Source organism: Lolium perenne, chromosome 3 (genome assembly GCF_019359855.2).
Source record: "Lolium perenne isolate Kyuss_39 chromosome 3, Kyuss_2.0, whole genome shotgun sequence".
In the NCBI taxonomy this organism is placed as follows: domain Eukaryota; kingdom Viridiplantae; phylum Streptophyta; class Magnoliopsida; order Poales; family Poaceae; genus Lolium; species Lolium perenne.
In genome coordinates, this window is record NC_067246.2 from 223,503,253 (window position 1) to 223,521,361 (window position 18,109).

The 18,109-nt window shown below is 46.3% G+C and overlaps 1 protein-coding gene across 1 annotated transcript; it reads left to right on the forward strand.

Moving 5' to 3' along the window:
* The first annotated feature begins 282 nt into the window (after nt 1-282).
* On the forward strand, nt 283-2,032 carry LOC127339834 (mitogen-activated protein kinase kinase kinase 18-like). The gene has a single exon (XM_051365642.2). The coding sequence runs from the start codon at nt 578-580 to the stop codon at nt 2,030-2,032; it is 1,455 nt and encodes a 484-aa protein (XP_051221602.1). The 5' UTR covers nt 283-577.
* Nucleotides 2,033-18,109: the final 16,077 nt, after the last annotated feature.

Here is an 18,109-nt window from a genome sequence, read left to right on the forward strand (position 1 = left end):
CTTACAAGAGCTATGTATAGGCGGTGATGATGATCTGTACCCGCTACGCTTTGGCCCAAACATATCTGGTGACGGGCCTCGTTCTGCTTGTCAGAAGTTAGCCTCCATTTTATATGAATTTGGATCATAACATAACACCAAGCAACCCCGCGGCCTTGCCCCCCTCTGTTTCTCCTCTGTCCGGCCCCGTCTGTGTTCCGCCGCCCTCTCGAAGCGTTGATTGACCTCCGCATGAGCCGCGCGTTCCCACCCACACAAATCGCAGCTTCCAATTGCCGCGCGTGGCGAGAACGCAAGACCCACGCTTTTCTTTCTGGCTCGCCAAGTTGAGCTTTGACACACACCAAACACCTTCACCCTAATCTAATCCCTTCACCCAATTAGCTCCAAGTCGTCTTCTCCTTCCCATTCCCATCCTCTGATGTTGTATATATAAACGCGCGCAACCACAGGCCACATAGAACCTATACTCAGACCAAACAAAAGGAACAAGAAGATCACACCGATTCAAACCACCACCGTATCCATCCCAGAGGAGCAAGCAAGCAACCACATAGGCAAGCAAAGAGTTTGGAGAATGGCGATCGCCGTTAGCGGTCAATGGACGCGGCTGCGCACGCTCGGCTGCGGCGCGTCGGGAGCCGTGGTGTCTCTGGCGGCTGACGGCGCCTCAGGGGAGCTGTTCGCGGTCAAGTCGGTGGCCGCGGCGGACGCGGCGATGCTGAGCCGGGAGCAGGGGATTCTGTCCGGGCTCTGCTCGCCTGACGTTGTGCGTTGCATCGGCGGCGGCCACCGCGACGGCTCGTACCACCTCTTCCTCGAGTTCGCCCCCGGCGGCTCACTAGTCGACGAGGTCGCCAGGAATGGTGGGTGCCTCGAGGAGCGCGCCATCCGCGCCTACGCGGCGGATGTACTGCGCGGGCTGGCGTACGTCCACGGCGAGTCGCTCGTGCACGGGGACATCAAGTCAAGGAACATAGTGATCGGCGCCGACGGGCGCGCCAAGATCGCGGACTTCGGGTGCGCGAGGACGGTGGGCTCAGCGAGGCCGATCGGAGGCACGCCGGCCTTCATGGCACCTGAGGTAGCCCGGGGGGAGGACCAGGGCCCGGCCGCCGATGTATGGGCGCTCGGCTGCACGGTCGTCGAGATGGCCACCGGGCGCGCCCCGTGGAGCGACCTCGACAACGTCCTCGCCGCCGTCCACCGGATTGGTTACACAGACGCCGTGCCCGAGGTGCCGGCTTGGCTGTCTCCCGAGGCCAAGGACTTCCTCGCCGCGTGCTTCGCGAGAAACCCACGCGACCGCCGCACGGCGGCGGAGCTCCTGGAGCATCCGTTCCTGGCATTCCAAGCAGGGGCGGCCAAGGCCAGGCGGTGGGTGTCTCCCAAGAGCACCCTGGACGCCGCATTCTGGGAATCGGAGTCCGACGCCGAAGAGGAGGATGAGATTTCGGAGAACGCGTCCGAGAGGATCAAGTCCTTGTCCTGCTCCGTCTCGGCCTCGCCGGACTGGGATTCCGACGAAGGCTGGATCGACGTGCTCGGCGGCGAGCAGTGTGACGAACCTTGCGATTCGCCAGCAACAAAGGAGCCGGCTGATCTGGCTAGCCGAGCGCCAGGCAAAGTGTGCTGGTCCGCGGCGGTGACAGCTGAAGACATGGCTGTCGTCGGTGGCCTTTCAAGCGATGAACGACTGGATGCAAAGGAAGGGCTGCCTTTCGGTGGAGATATCCTAGCCGACGATCAGTCAACTGATCGCCAGAACAAAGTCTGTTCGAAATCAGACAGAGAGATACCGTGTAAACGAATTGATGCAATAGAAAAGTTTCGTTTTCCACAAAAATTGCTGTCCCGTTCTGATAATTTCTCTTCCATGTTCTTTACCCGTTCTGATAAGTGTGTCCGTACTGAATTTCGATGCATGTTTGGAGGAAACAACATGTCTCCTTTTACACGTACTCTACGTTGCACCTGGGAGCATATGCTTCCGGTTGATGAAATAACTTTTAAACAAAATTTGAAATGTTAACAAATTTAAACAAACAATTAACACATACATCCTGATATTATACGCACTCATAAAACCATTCCGGGGAAAACCAACTTTTTTGTGTTGTGTGTGAAAAAATAAATTTTGATGTATAAAAAAAATCTTTTCACAAGACATTTCTTTATCTTTTTCACATGAGGCAAAAAAAGTTAGTTTTTCCGCGAAACTTGGCCTGCACACGTGTAATGCCAACTGTACGCGCCAAAGTTTGTTCAGATATTTTTTGACATTTTGAAATGTTTCTGTTACTAGAAGCATATGCTTCCAAGTTCAAAAATGATTTCATAAGAGCATTTTTAAACAGGTGATGAATAATAGGAACGTAAGGTAAAAACAAACTTTATTTCATATTGGGCAAAAAAAATGGTCTCAACAGGTGATGTATAGTTATATGGTGGTGCCTATTTTTTTGAAGGTGATGTATATTTTGGCCTTACACGATGTAAATATACATCACCTGGTAGATGATGTAGATTAAATTGGGGCCACACGAGAGAGGCTGACAGCCGGCCTAAAATCTCATTTCTGCATGGCCACACTTGCTGCCCCCTCCCCCCGCCGCCGACGTAAATCGGCCAACTTCAGTTTCTGAAAAAGAGGTCTAGAGTTGTTTTTTCAATACTTCAAAAATAACATATTTTGAGGCATAACTGTAGTATTTTGAAAAATTATAGTATTATTAAAATACTTTAAAGATACTTTGCTGTCAAACATAGCCTAATACGTCAGTTGCCTGTGAAAGAAGAGTGGAGCCCGGCCACAGCGTCACTTGCCCGTGAGTGAAACCACGGCAGATGAAAGAAAACCCAGCGTTTCGTTGGGCAGAGAAACCAGAGATTCCATTGACGAAGCGTGCAGTTTATCCCGTTCCAAAAAAACAATTCCAACCCAGGTCGGCTCGACGCGGATCGGGTCGGCCACGAAACAGGCGAGGAGACGGCCGGGTCGACACGGACGGCGTCGGCGTCGTCAGCCTGCACCGTCTCCTCCACTCCACTTGATTAATGGCGCGGCAAGAACACAGCCTCCATCCAGAGTGGAAAAGCCAGCGACGGTGCGGACCTACGCCTGCTAGCGAAACGAAGAAAAAAGAAGCCGTACGTGCTGCTGCCCCTTTCACGATATGTGCGGTGACCGCCGTGCCGCCACGGGGGCCCAACCGTCCAGCCAAGGCGCCGCCCCCGGCGAAACCTGTACCGTCCAGCGCCGCATCGGCATGCGTGGGGCCGTCGCCGGCTGACGCAGGCCATGGATCATCGGTTTCATCACAACGCACTATTTCGGCCTCAGCGGCGAGGCTACCGTGGCGTTCTTCCGATGATTGTCCGGCCGTCACATACTCTTCCTGTTCCAGCGCCATGCGTGTCGACCAGGACGCAAGGCCATCTCCGCTGAGGCGACCAAAATTTGGGTCACGCCGCGGGTCAGCGACTTGACCTAATCGACCTCTTAGGTCAGTGATGGTACGTTGGCGGAAGATAAAAAATTCAAATGAAAATGAGAATTACATGTGCGGGAAATCTAAATATATTTTTATTTATTTCAAATATAATATACATAGGAAATAAAGTAAAAAAATAATAATGAACCCTCATAACTACTGGTGCCGTGCCTCTAGCGCCGTCATCGGTGATGCTACCGCCTACTCCTCGTCGTCGTCGTGATCGTGGGAGGTGTCCACGGCCCCTACTGCGCCCATGCAGGATACTCTGGCGGAGGCGGCATGTACTGCAGCGGAGGTGGCGAGCCCTGCGGCTGGGCCGACATGTGTTGCGGAGGAGGCAGTGTCAGAACCATCTGCCCTTAGATGGCGGCATGTGGGGGCGCATGCATGAATAGTGGCGGTGGCAGCGGCAGCGAGGCGGTGTGCTCCGCCACAATGGTCGTGAGCCGCACAACCTTGTCCAGCCCGTCCACGACTAGTTGGCCTCCTTCTTGGCCTTCCACTCCTCCAAGGCTTAGGCGATGACCGCGGCCTCGTCGTAGTCGTCGGGCGGGAAAGCCTCTTGCTTCACCGCAGCGGGAGCCGCATCTTCCTCGTCGTCGTCGTCGTTCTCCTCCTTGATGACCCACAAGTATAGGGGGTGTATCGTAGTACTTTCGATAAATAAGAGTGTCGAACCCAACAAGGAGCAGAAGGTGTTGACAAGCAATTTCGATGAAGGATTCACTGTAAATGCTCACAGACAAGTTTTCAGGGGGTTTTGATATAGCAGATAAGTAAAATACAAGTAAGTAAAATGCGGGAATAGTAATTGCAGCAAGTGGCCCAATCCTTTTTAGTGCAAAGGACAAGCCGGTTTGTTTCCTTATGATGACCAAACGTTCTTGAGGACACACGAGAATTTAGTCTAGTGCTTTCGCTTCATATAGTTGATTAATCTTCATTGTTTTGATAAGTGTTGTGTAGGTGAACCTATGCTAATGCACCGCCCTTCCTAGGACTAATACATACTTGTGAATAAACTCCTTGCAAGCATCCGAAAATACAAGAAAGTAATTAAGATAAATCTAACCACAGCCTTAAACTCTGAGATCCTGCTATCACTCATGCATCGATATACCAACGGGGGTTCAGATTGTTGTCACTCCGGCAACCCCACAATTGGCAAACGAATACAGATGCATTCCCCTAGGCCCATAAAGGTGAAGTATCATGTAGTCGACGTTCACATGACACCACTAGAAGAATAACACCACAACTTAAATATCAAACCATTAAATATTACTTAACATAGTTCACTACTAACATTTAGACTTCACCCATGTCCTCAAGAACTAAACGAACTACTCACAAGACATCATATGGAACATGATCAGAGGTGATATGATGATGAATAACAATCTGAACATAAACCTTGGTTCAATGGTTTCACTCAATAGCATCAATAACAAGGAGTAATCAACACCGGGAGAGTTTCCCCTATGAAATAATCAAGATTTAACCCTAGATGTTACAGTGGAGACGAGGTGCAGCGGTGGAGATGATGGTGTCGGCGGTGGAGATGATGATGATCCCAATGAAGTCTAGATCGATGACGGTGACGATGGCGACGATTTTCCCCTCCGGGAGGGAATTTCCCCGGCAGATTTCAGCCTGCCGGAGAGCTCTTTTCTCTCTGGTGTTTTTCCGCCCCGCAGAGGCGGCTGTGTCTCTCCTCGATGATCCCCTACACCTTAGGGTTTTCTGGAGATGAAGTACGCGAAAGGGAGATGACCGAGGGGGGTCGTGGGCCCCCTCCCCACATGGCAGCGCGCCAGGCCTGGTGGCCGCGCCGGCCTATGGGGGGGCCATGGTGGCCCTCCTCGGCCTCCCCTTCTGGCTGGCTCCATCATTTGGAAAAATAGGAGCTTCAGTATATTTTCCGTCAATTGTTGATCTTCAGAAATATTGTATCCTGACGGTGCTTTTTCCAGCAGAATCCTGACTCCGGTGAGTGATTCTCCAATAATCATGAAACATGCAAAATAGGTGAAATAACATAAGTATCATCTCTAAATATGAAATATATCAATGAATAACAGTAAATTATGATATAAAATAGTGATGCAAAATGGACGTATCAACTCCCCCCAAGCTTAGACCTCGCTTGTCCCCATGCGAAATTGAACTCAGTAAACAAGACCACATGTTTATGGAGTGAAGAGTCGATAAATAAAATACGGACAAGAAGCATCACATTTATTAATTCACACAAGACATTCTAGTAAACAACTTCCTCATATAACTCAACTTGAAACAAGTAAAGGGAAATCACAAATAAATGTACATAGGAAATCATAATTGGTGATGGCAAACTTCGTTCTTGGTCAAAGAACAATTAACAGATTGTACTTATTTTTCGAGCATAGATAACCTTCAAGGTCATATTCATTCAGATAAAATTTGTACTAAACAAGGAAGAATAAAAGACATGATTAAATAGACCACAATATAAATGGTTGGATCACAACAACTCAATTGCTTGCTTGAGATAGAGGGAAATAGGTTTACTAACTCAACATAAAGGTAAAAGATAGGCCCTTCGCAGAGGGAAGCAGGGATTAAATCATGTGCTAGAGCTTTTCAAGTTTTGAAATCATATAGAGAGCATAAAAGTAAAGTTTTGAGAGGTGTTTGTTGTTGTCAACGAATGGTAGTGGGTACTCTAACTTCCTTGTCAAACAGACCTTCAAAGAGCGGCTCCCATGAAAGACGTTATCTCTACCAGCAAGGTAGATCATCCCTCTTCTCTTTTGTTTACACATGTACTTCAGTTTTATTTATGGATGACACTCCTCCCAACCTTCGCTTTCACAAGCCATGGCTAACCGAATCCTCGGGTGCCTTCCAACATTTCACATACCATGGAGGAGTGTCTATTGCAAAATTAAGTTGCTTACTGATGAATCGGGGCAAAACATGTGAAGAGAGTTATTAATGAAAGTTAATTAATTGGGGCTGGGAACCCCGTTGCCAGCTCTTTTTGTAAAATTATTGGATAAGCGGATGTATATGCCACTAGTCCATTGGTGAAAGTCCGCCCAACAAGATTGAAAGATAAAACACCACATACTTCATCATGAGCTATGAAACATTGACACAAGTAAGAGATAATACATTTTGAATTGTTTTAATGGTAGCACATGAAGTATTTACTTGGAGTGGCGCAAAATACCACATAATAGGTAGTTATGGTGGACACAAATGGCAGGGGTTTGGTTTAAGGCTTTGGATGCACGAGAAGCATTCCCTCTCAGTACAGGTCTTTGGCTAGCAAGGTTGGTTAGCAAGCATAAGAGTTGAGGGAAACAAACAAATATACATGTGATAGAAACAATCATGCATCTTCCTTGTAAGCACAAACAATTTTAACTTCAGAATACTAAGCTCATTAGCTAACAAGAAAGATAGATAATGAAATAATATATCTACATGTACTTCCCTCTTTTCTACTTAAGTATCAAAGTAATGTTTCTATTGACCAATGCTAAGTTTGTCAAAACCAAATAGATTTACTTGATGCTCCCAAAGTGGTACCAATAGTAACAACAAGATTAATCATATAACAGAAATTGCAAACTAAAATAAGGTGTGCAAAATGTAAATGATAAAACTTCTCATTAATATTCCATAACGATAACTCACACCAAGGGATACATAGATAACCAACTAAAAGAGAGATACTTCCACTCTGCAACCATCTTATATGATAACTTCCCTACTCATGATATGACACTACTTGATAGTAAAAAGGTAAAAAATAGTGATGATGTGATACCGCGGCACTTCCCCCAAGCTTGGAACAAACCAAGGGGGTGCCAATACCAATGATGAATTACTCCTTCGGTGGTGATGGTGAATTCTTGATAAGCTTCTTAACAAGCTCCTTTAGCTCATCAATCTCGTAAGTGAGGTTGCGGATCAGCTCCGAGTTGTGCTCGACGCGGTTAAGAAGTATGTCAGACGGTGAGTCCCAACTCTTAGAGTTGTTTCCCCACTCCTCAGCTTCAGGTTTCATCCTTCCTGCAGTGTTAGAACGATCCATATCCCAACTACTAGGCAATACTGCCTTGGGAATCCTTTCAATTTGACTATTATGAATTAGAGTGTGGAAGGGGTTGTCGATGCTTGGAGGAGATGTCCTTGGAGCTAGGAAGCGACGTGGGACTCTTCCTCCGTTGCTAATTCGTGCGCTTCTCTTCGGGTTGAACGGATTTTCCACCACTCCGATGCTTGCGACGGTGGCACGAGGGCATACATGCGGGTCTTTCTCCACTTTTCCCTCATCTTCACTCTCGACTTCTTCCTTCAACTTGGGGTCTTGAATATCTTCCTCAAAAGGCCCCTTGTCCTTGTTGTTGGAGACCATGGTGCTTCTAGATCAAAAACAGTATCTGGCAGGAAACAGCTCGAAACAAAACACAACGAGAAAATGATATACGGACCTCGGGGGGTCCGGGGGATTATATAGCAAAAAAATTCACGACAGATGGAAAGTACCAGGTCGAACACGAGTAGGAGAGGGACACCGAGGAGCCGTCCCCATAGGGCGGCGCGGCCAGGGTGGGGCCCACGCCACCACGTGGGGACGTGCCCTCATGCACCTCCTCCACTCCGATTTGATCTCGTAATTTTTCATATTTTCTAAAAATAGCAGAAATATTGTTCAGAAAGTTAAACGCGGACTTTTTACTACCAGAACTGTTACCTATTCGAAGCCGAACTCTGCAGAACTATCAATTTGATCTTTGATGAAAGTTTCCGGAGTCACCACTCGAATAACATCAACATCTTCATTATAAGAATCTCCAGAAATATAATGTTTGAGTCTTTGTCCATTCACCACTTGTGTGGCATCACCTTTCAGCGAAGCAATTTTTATTGCCCCTGAACGATACACCTCCACAATGACATATGGTCCTTCCCATTTTGAGAGTAATTTCCCTGCAAAAAATCTGAGACGAGACCGATACAATAGGACTTTATCTCCAACATTAAATTCTCTTTTAATAATTCTTCTATCATGCCATTTCTTAACTTTCTCTTTAAAAAGTTTAGCGTTTTCATAAGCTTCACTTCTCCACTCATCTAGAGAACTCAATTGTAGCAACCTTTTCTTACCGGCAAGTTTAAAATATTTATTAAGTTCTCTTACAGCCCAATAAGCTTTGTGCTCTAGTTCTAAAGGTAGATGACAAGCTTTTCCATAAACCATTTTATAAGGAGATATACCCATAGGATTTTTATAAGCAGTTCTATAAGCCCACAACGCTTCCTTCAACTTACTAGCCCAACTTTTCCTAGATTTATTAACAGTCTTTTGCAAGATAGATTTAATTTCTCTATTTGATAATTCTACTTGCCCACTAGTTTGAGGATGATAAGCAGAAGCAATCCTATGATTAATACCATATTTAGCAAGAGTTTTTCTAAAACCACCATGAATAAAATGAGAACCTCCATCAGTCATAAGATATCTAGGTACTCCAAACCTAGGAAAAATAACATCTAAAAGCATTTTTAAAGAAGTCTAACCATCAGCACTTTTTGTGGGTATAGCTTCCACCCATTTAGTGACATAATCAACAGCAACAAGTATATGAGTGTTACCTTCTGAAGAAGGGAAAGGACCCATGAAGTCAAATCCCCAACAATCAAATGGTTCAGTAACAAGAGTATAATTCATAGGCATTCCATTGCGCCTAGAGATATTACCAACTCTTTGACATTCATCACAAGATAAAATAAACTTCCTTGCATCTTTAAAGAGAGTTGGCCAATAAAAACCTGACTGTAGAACCTTTTGTGCGGTTCTATCTCCGGCGTGATGTCCTCCATAAACACTACCATGACACTTACTCAATATCTCCTTTTGTTCATATTCGGGGACACATCTTCGCATAATACCATCCACTCCTTCTTTATATAAGTATGGATCATCCCAAAAATAATGCCTCAAATCATAAAAGAATTTCCTCCTTTGCTGAGCTGAAAAGGTTGGAGGCAAGTACTTCGAAACGATAAAGTTAGCATAATCAGCATACCAAGGACTATCCCATGAGCTCACCTTTATTACAGCCAATTGTTCATTTGGAAAACTATCATTAACAGGAACAGGATCATAAGCAATATTTTCCAATCTAGACAAATTATCAGCAACAGGATTATCAGCACCTTTCCTATCTACAATATGTAAATCAAATTCTTGCAAAAGAAGCCCCATCTAATAAGCCTTGGCTTAGCATCTTTCTTTTCCATAAGGTACTTAATTGCAGCATGATCAGTATGAACTGTAACTTTTGAGTCAACAATATAAGGTCTAAACTTGTCACAAGCAAAAACTACAGCTAATAGCTCTTTTTCAGTTGTAGCATAATTTCTTTGGGCACCATCAAGAGTCTTACTAGCATAATGAATAACATTCAATTTTTTATCTACTCGCTGTCCAAGAACAACACCTACAGCAAAATCACTAGCATCACACATAATTTCAAAAGGTAAATTCCAATCAGGAGGTTCAACTACAGGAGCAGTTGTTAAGGCTTTCTTTAGAGTTTCAAAAGCTTCCTTACAATCATCATAAAAAACAAAAGGTACATCTTTTTGAAGAAGATTAGTAAGAGGCTTTGAAATTTTAGAGAAATCTTTAATAAATCTCCTATAAAAACCAGCATGACCAAGAACACTACGAATACATTTAACATCCCTAGGATAGGGCATCTTCTCAATTGTTTCAACTTTAGCTCTATCAACTTCAATACCTCTCTCAGAAATTTTATGTCCCAATACAATTCCTTCATTAACCATAAAGTGGCATTTCTCCCAATTAAGAACAAGGTTAGTTCTTCACATCTCTGGAAAACTTTATCAAGATTTCGCAAACAATTATCAAAAGAATTCCCATAGACAGAAAAATCGTCCATGAATACCTCTACAATCTTTTCACAAAAGCCATAAAAAATAGCAGACATGCATCTTTGAAAAGTAGCAGGAGCATTACATAAACCAAAAGGCATACGCCTATAAGCATAAGTTCCATAGGGACAAGTGAAAGTAGTTTTCTCTTGATCTTTAGTTCTAACAGCAATTTGTGAAAACCCAGAATAACCATCAAGAAAACAGAAATGAGTGTTTTTAGATAACCTTTCTAATATTTGATCAATAAAAGGTAAAGGGTAATGATCTTTCCTAGTAACTTTATTAACTTTTCGAAAGTCAATGCACATTCTATACCCTACAACTACTCTTTGAGGGATGAGCTCATCATTATCATTAGGTACAACAGTTATACCTCCTTTCTTAGGAACACAATGCACAGGACTAACCCATCTACTATCAGCAATAGGATATTGTTATCACCAAATTTTGGCCAAATCAGAAGATGGGCCGTAATTGAGATGGGCTTGGAGGATACGTACACGAAGTGTCTCTGAATCGGCCTCGTGCGAAAGTTTGGGCTAGATTGCCCGTGTATTTGTACATTATGGTAGATCGCATCTTAGTTTAGAATTAAGAGATAGAGTTTGGTCGTATACGATTAGGTTTATTCCCGAATTAGAAAGTCCACGGACTATTAAATATGTACCTAGGGTTATTGAGAAAGGAGGACGACCACGTTCACAACAAACACAATCTAGGCGCATCGCTACCCCTTGTTTCGAGGGTTTCTTCCGGGTAAGCATCATGCTGCCTAGATCGCATCTTGCGATCTAGGCAGTATCGGTTTATTCGTTATCTGGTGTTGCTCAGATCTTGAAGCCTTGTTGATGGCGAGTAACACCCTTATCGTAGATGTTTTGGGGCTTGCATCGATGCTTTTCTTAATATGCTTGCTTAGTTATGCTGCCCCTCGATATCTAGCTGCCTTTACACCTATCTTAGGTGTAAGGGCAGCACCTTGCTTCACCTTTATTTAGTAGATCTGATCTGTTATAGTTGTTCCTTGTTCTTCAAGGATTAGTTTGATATCCGCATGGTTAGGCCTTGCAAACGGGTTGAATGATCCAGTAGTGCGTAAGGTACGGTTTGCCGATCCTAGAAGGGATGTTCCGGGAATCGACTCCACGTTGGTTTTTAGGCCTCCTCTAGGACTAGCTTTCCGTTATCTTTCGTATCTGCCAGGCTCAATTACGTGTAGGACGTTCCGGTTATGCGGTGAAAACCCTAAACTGTCGTAGATTGATTTAACTTGGTATTGATGAAGCAGGATCCCCATGTTGTCATAGATCCAATATGAACCATGGGGCAATCGGCTCTTTGAGCCGATTCACAGGGTAACCTGAGAGCCGATCGAGGCTCATTTAATGTTTACGTGTCTACCATGCAGGAAGCTAATCGAAGCAATCCAACACCTTCCTGACCAGGTATAGGTCAGGTGGCACGCCCTTGCGACCGTCAGGACGTGTGCCAGAGCACTGCGGGCCGTTGCCCGAGGGACCAGGGCCCACCAGCAGTCCTGGGAGCCTCCTGGCTCTCCGTGTTGCTCGTCGCTGCTCGTCGGTGGGTTTTGGCAGGCAACACATTCTAGGATCAAAGAAATATGATGAGCTTAAGGCTCTCTTCGAAGCCGATCTCATCGGCTCTTTCGAAAGGACCCGTACACATGGCATTAGGTTCAAAGGATTCACACCCGAAGGCGTGCTCGATGGAGTAGATCTGTCTCTCCCTTCGGAGGAGCGCACTAGAGCTCTGCGCCAAGAAGTTAATTATATGGTGGCTCATTCTCAACACCGTCATTCTGAGAGCCTGGTGAACACTTTGGAGCGTATTGCGGTTCGCGTGGTTCAGGAAATCATGAAGCATCAGTACTCCCCATCAGGGCCTGCCCTAGGAACTCACCAGGGAGAGGCACCGTTCCACACCAGACCGCAACTGCCATTCACGCTTGCAGCTCCAGAGCCACAGGGTTCACCTGCATACGTCGTCTACAAGGTTGGAGGTGATCCTGGCGATTACCAATTCCTGTATGAGCCACCTAAAGAGATCCCACATGGATACGTGTGCACATACGTGCCGGACTGCAATAATTGGGCGCGCACGAACCAGATTATAGCAGGAGGGATTTCTGGAGCAGGAGGGAGTTCTGGAGCAGACGCCGATAAACAGGCGTGGCTAGCTAAATATGCCACTGGGACGAGTCATGAAAGCTCAACTCCTGCAGCTCATACCATGGAACAAATCAGTACGATCTTGAGAGACCAGTTCGGTATCCTGCCAAAGAGGAGAACAATCGGCTATTCCAAGCCGTATCCCAACGAATATGACCTGATCCCGCTGCCGCCCAAGTACCGGCTCCCTAAGTTCTCAAAGTTCAGTGGATCAGAAGGGTCTAGCTCAATTGAGCATGTGAGCCAATATCTAGCACAGTTGGGCATGATTTCAGCGTCAGACCCGTTGCGTGTAAGGTTTTTTGCGCAATCTCTCACAGGGCCAGCTTTTGGGTGGTACACCTCGTTGCCACCAGATTCAGTCCGGACGTGGAAGCAACTGGAAGAACAGTTTCATGTGCAATATCACTCAGAAGCTACCGAAACTGGCATTGCCGATCTGACGCAGGTGCGGCAGAAGCGGGGAGAGACGGTGTCTGATTACATTCAGCGTTTCAGGACTGTCAAGAACCGATGTTATTCGGTTCGTTTAGCTGAGAAAGAATCGGTCGATCTGGCAGTGGTAGGCCTCGCAACGCCGATCAAAGATCTGGCTTTCCAAGTGGACTACAATTCACTGGCGCATATGGTCCAGAAATTAACATTGTATGAGCAACGCCACCCAGAATTGTACCAAGACAAGTTCAAGCGCCCGATAGGCCTGGTCGAGGCAGAAGAAGTTGAAGACTTTGCAGAAGACCAGGAGGTAGCCGTGGCTGAATGGACTCGGGGGGCAGCTCCCGTGTCCTGCAAAAGGGTGAAACAACAAGGGCCTGCAAAAGGGTTTGACTTCGATATAAGCAAAACTGAGCAGATATTCAATTTATTGCTGAAAGAAAAGCAGCTGAAGTTACCCGAAGGCCATAAAATCCCTACGGCGCAAGAAATGAACGGGAGACCGTACTGCAAGTGGCATCACTCGTTCACCCATGCCACCAATGACTGCAAAGAGTTGCGTCGGTAGATCCAAATGGCGATAGAACAGGGCCGTCTGATCCTCGGTCAGTTTGCCATGAAAGTAGACACACACCCCTTTCCTGGTGTTAACATGGTGGAACTCAATCACTCCACGGGGTGCGAGCCAGGTTTCTCATTCGAGGTTAACATGGCAGGGCCTGTAGACCGCCATGGCAAGGATAAAGAAGACATCAGTCACTCCCGTGGCAAGGATAAGGAGGAGGCCGATCCACGCGACCGGCCCCGATATGATGACAGACGGTACCTCACCAAGGAACAAGTGAGAAACGTGCGGTAGACCGCTCTCCGCGCATCTCCTGAATAAATATGAGTATCAGTGCGACCGACGTCGGCGGTACGACATGGATGATGAAAGATATCGTCGGTCTGATGTTGACAGCAGGAAATATCATCGACATGATAGAGATGACGAAGGATATGAACACCGCGCTAAGGGGAGGTCAAGAGAGCAGGAAGACATGGACAAACACTGGGATTGTCCTTTCTTCAAGCACTGCTGGGACTCAGGAATGAGCCGATTGCCTACAATCGGCAACTGCCCGGAATGTAGACAGCAGAAGAAGGGCGCAAGCGACGTTTCAGTGTTCAAGCGTCTAGGGCCTCTTCCACCTCAGAACCGACGAGCTGAGTCATCTCGAGAGGAAGACTTCGAAGAGTCAGAAGATGAAGAAGAAGATAGATACCACCGGCCAAGGTGGTGCCCTGATGGACTCAGTCATTCCCAAAAGCGGAGGGTTCAGAGGCTACGTAACTTGGAGGAAGCCGAGGCGCAGTACCTGTACACGTTGAGGAAGGCACGACCCGATCTGGCCGTGAAAATTCAGCAAACTTTGGAGACAGAGACGCGTCCACAGAAGAAAGAATGGCGCCCCAAACAAGCAAAAGCCGATGCGAAGGCATCGGCTGGCACAAACATGGTGTTCATACTCCCATCAGAGTTTTGTGCTCCAAGAACTGAAGAAGTGCCAGTAGCACAGTTTGACTGCGGTCCACGGCCGGTTATCTTTGAAAAGCCACGAGAGAGGAGCTACAGGCACTTGAAGGCCCTGTACCTAAGAGGTTATATCAATGGCCAGCCTATCAACAAGATGTTGGTTGACACGGGAGCGGCAGTCAATATAATGCCATACTCCATGCTACGGCGTTTGGGACGCTCTAACGCAGATCTGATCAAGACCAACGTCACACTAAGCGATTTCAATGGCCAAGCATCAGAAGCGCAAGGCGTTCTGAACGTAGATCTAACCGTGAGCCGAAAAACCATCCCTACGTCATTCTTCATCGTCGACAACAAAAGCACCTACGCTGTCCTGCTAGGGAGGGATTGGATTCACGCTAACTGCTGCATTCCATCTACAATGCACCAATGCCTCATACAGTGGGATGGAGATGAAGTGGAGGTCGTTCATGCAGATGAATCGATCGAGATCTCATTAGCTGGCATGAATATTTGGGATGCAGACGACCAAGAGCCGATCTCTGGAATCAGTTTGGACGGCTGTGAGCGCATCGAAGCTTCAAAAAACGGGGTGAGGCTGGTCTTATCCAGCAGTCCTGGGAGCCTCCCGGCTCTCCGTGTTGCTCGTCGCTGCTCGCCGGTGGGTTTTGGCAGGCAACACATTCTGGCACGCCCGGTGGGACCAATGTTATCACCAGATTTTAACCGGATCAAGAGATGGGCCGTAATTGAGATGAGCTTAGAGGATGTGCACGTAAAATATTTCTGAATCGGCCTTGTACGAGAGTTTGGGCTAGATTGCCCGTGTATCTTTATATTATGGTAGATTTCTTTAGAATTAAGAGATAGAGTTTAGCTCGTACACGGTTAGGTTTATTCCCGAATTAGAAAGTCCACGGACTATAAATATGTACCTAGGGTTATTGAGAAAGGAGGACGACCACGTTCACAACAAACACAATCTAGGCGCATCGCCACCCCTTGTTTCGAGGGTTTCTTCCGGGTAAGCATCATGCTGCCTAGATCGCATCTTGCGATCTAGGCGATATCATTTATTCGTTATCTGGTGTTGCTCGTACTGAAGCCTTGTTGATGGCGAGTAACACCCTTATCGTAGATGTTTTGGGGCTTGCATCGATGCTTTTCTGAATATGCTTGCTTAGTTATGCTGCCCCTCGATATCTAGCTGCCTTTACACCTATCTTAGGTGTAAGGGCGGCACCTTGCTTCACCTTTATTTAGTAGATCTGATCTGTTATAGTTGTTCCTTGTTCTTCAAGGATTAGTTTGATATCCGCATGGTTAGGCCTTGCAAACGGGTTGAATGATCCAGTAGTGCGTAAGGTACGGTTCGCCGATCCTAGAAGGGATGTTCCGGGAATCGACTCCACGTTGGTTTTTAGGCCTCCTCTAGGACTAGCTTTCCGTTATCTTTCGTATCTGCCAGGCTCAGTTACGTGTAGGACGTTCCGGTTATGCGGTGAAAACCCTAAACTGTTGTAGATTGATTTAATTTGGTATTGATGAAGCAGGATCCCCATGTTGTCATAGATCCAATATGAACCATGGGGCAATCGGCTCTTTGAGCCGATTCACAGGGTAACCTGAGAGCCGATCGAGGCTCATTTAATGTTTACGTGTCTACCATGCAGGAAGCTAATCGAAGCAATCCAACACCTTCCTGACCAGGTATATGTCAGGTGGCACGCCCTTGCGACCGTCAGGACGTGTGCCAGAGCACTGCGGGCCGTTGCCCGAGGGACCAGGGCCCACCAGCAGTCCTGGGAGCCTCCCGGCTCTCCGTGTTGCTCGTCGCTGCTCGCCGGTGGGTTTTGGCAGGCAACACATTCTGGCACGCCCGGTGGGACATTGGTCCTGGGGATAAGCCACGACCAACATTTATCAGCAAAAAGTTAGATCCGCAGCTGAGGGGCCTGATGATAGCCTTGTTGAAAGAGTACCCAGACTGCTTTGCATGGGATTACACAGGGATGCCCGGGTTAGACAGGAGCATCATTGAGCATCGGCTCCCTCTGAAGAAAGGATTTCGGCCGTTCCAGCAGCGAGCACGACAGATGAAGGCCGAAATCTTAGAAGAAGTCAAGAAAGAGATCGAGAAAATGTTGAACGCCGGGTTCATCAGGCCATGCAGGTATGCTGAGTGGATTTCTGGCATCGTGCCTATAGAGAAAAAGGACGGCCGATGGCGCGTCGCCATAGATTTTCGAGATCTCAATAGAGCCACTCCAAAGGATGAGTACCCAATGCCGGTAGCAGAGACGTTGATCAATGCAGCTGCTGGTCATAAGGTTTTGAGTTTCATGGATGGCAATGCCGGTTACAACCAAATTTTGATGGCTCCAGAAGATATACACAAGACTGCATTCAGAGTACTGATGTCTACGGGTGCTTCTATTCTTGTAGACAGTGTTGGGCCTCCAAGAGCAGAGGTTTGTAGAACAGCAGCAAGTTTTCCCTTAAGTAGATCACCCAAGGTTTATCGAACTCAGGGAGGAAGAGGTCAAAGATATCCCTCTCATGCAACCCTGCAACCACAAAGCAAGAAGTCTCTTGTGTCCCCAACACACCTAATAGGTGCACTAGTTCGGCGAAGAGATAGTAAAATACAAGTGGTATGAATGAATATGAGCAGTAGTAACGGCACCAGAAAAGTGCTTGCTGGCGTGCAGTTGATGGTAGTAATATTGCAGGAAGTAAACATGCAGCAGAACAGTAAACAAGCAGCGATAGCAGTATTTAGGAACAAGGCCTAGGGATCATACTTTCACTAGTGGACACTCTCAACATTGATCACATAACAGAATAAATAGATAGATGCTAGACTCTACACCCTCTTGTTGGATGATGAACACCACTAACTGTGTAGGATTACACGAACCCTCAATGCCGGAGTTAACAAGCTCCACAATATTCAATGTTCATATTTAAATAACCTTAGAGTGCATAACAGATCAACATAACCAAACCAAGTACTAACATAGCATGCACACTGTCACCTTCACACTACGAAAGGAGGAATAGATCACATCAATACTATCATAGCAATAGTTAACTTCATAATCTACAAGAGATCACAATTATAGCCTACGCCAAGTACTACACGATGCACACACTGTCACCATTACACCGTGCAGGAGGAATAAACTACTTTAATAACATCACTAGAGTAGCACGCAGATATATTGTGATACAAAACACATTGCAATCATAAAGAGATATAAATAAGCACTTCACTATGCCATTCATAACAGCGAATAAGTATTCTGTGAAATATAGCCTAAGAGACCCACACGGTGCACACACTGTCACCTTTACACACGTGGGACAAGGAGTCTCCGGAGATCACATAAGTAAAATCCACTTGACTAGCATAATGACATCTAGATTACAAGCATCATCATATGAATCTCAATCATGTAAGGCAGCTCATGAGATTATTGTATTGAAGTACATAGGAGAGAGATGAACCA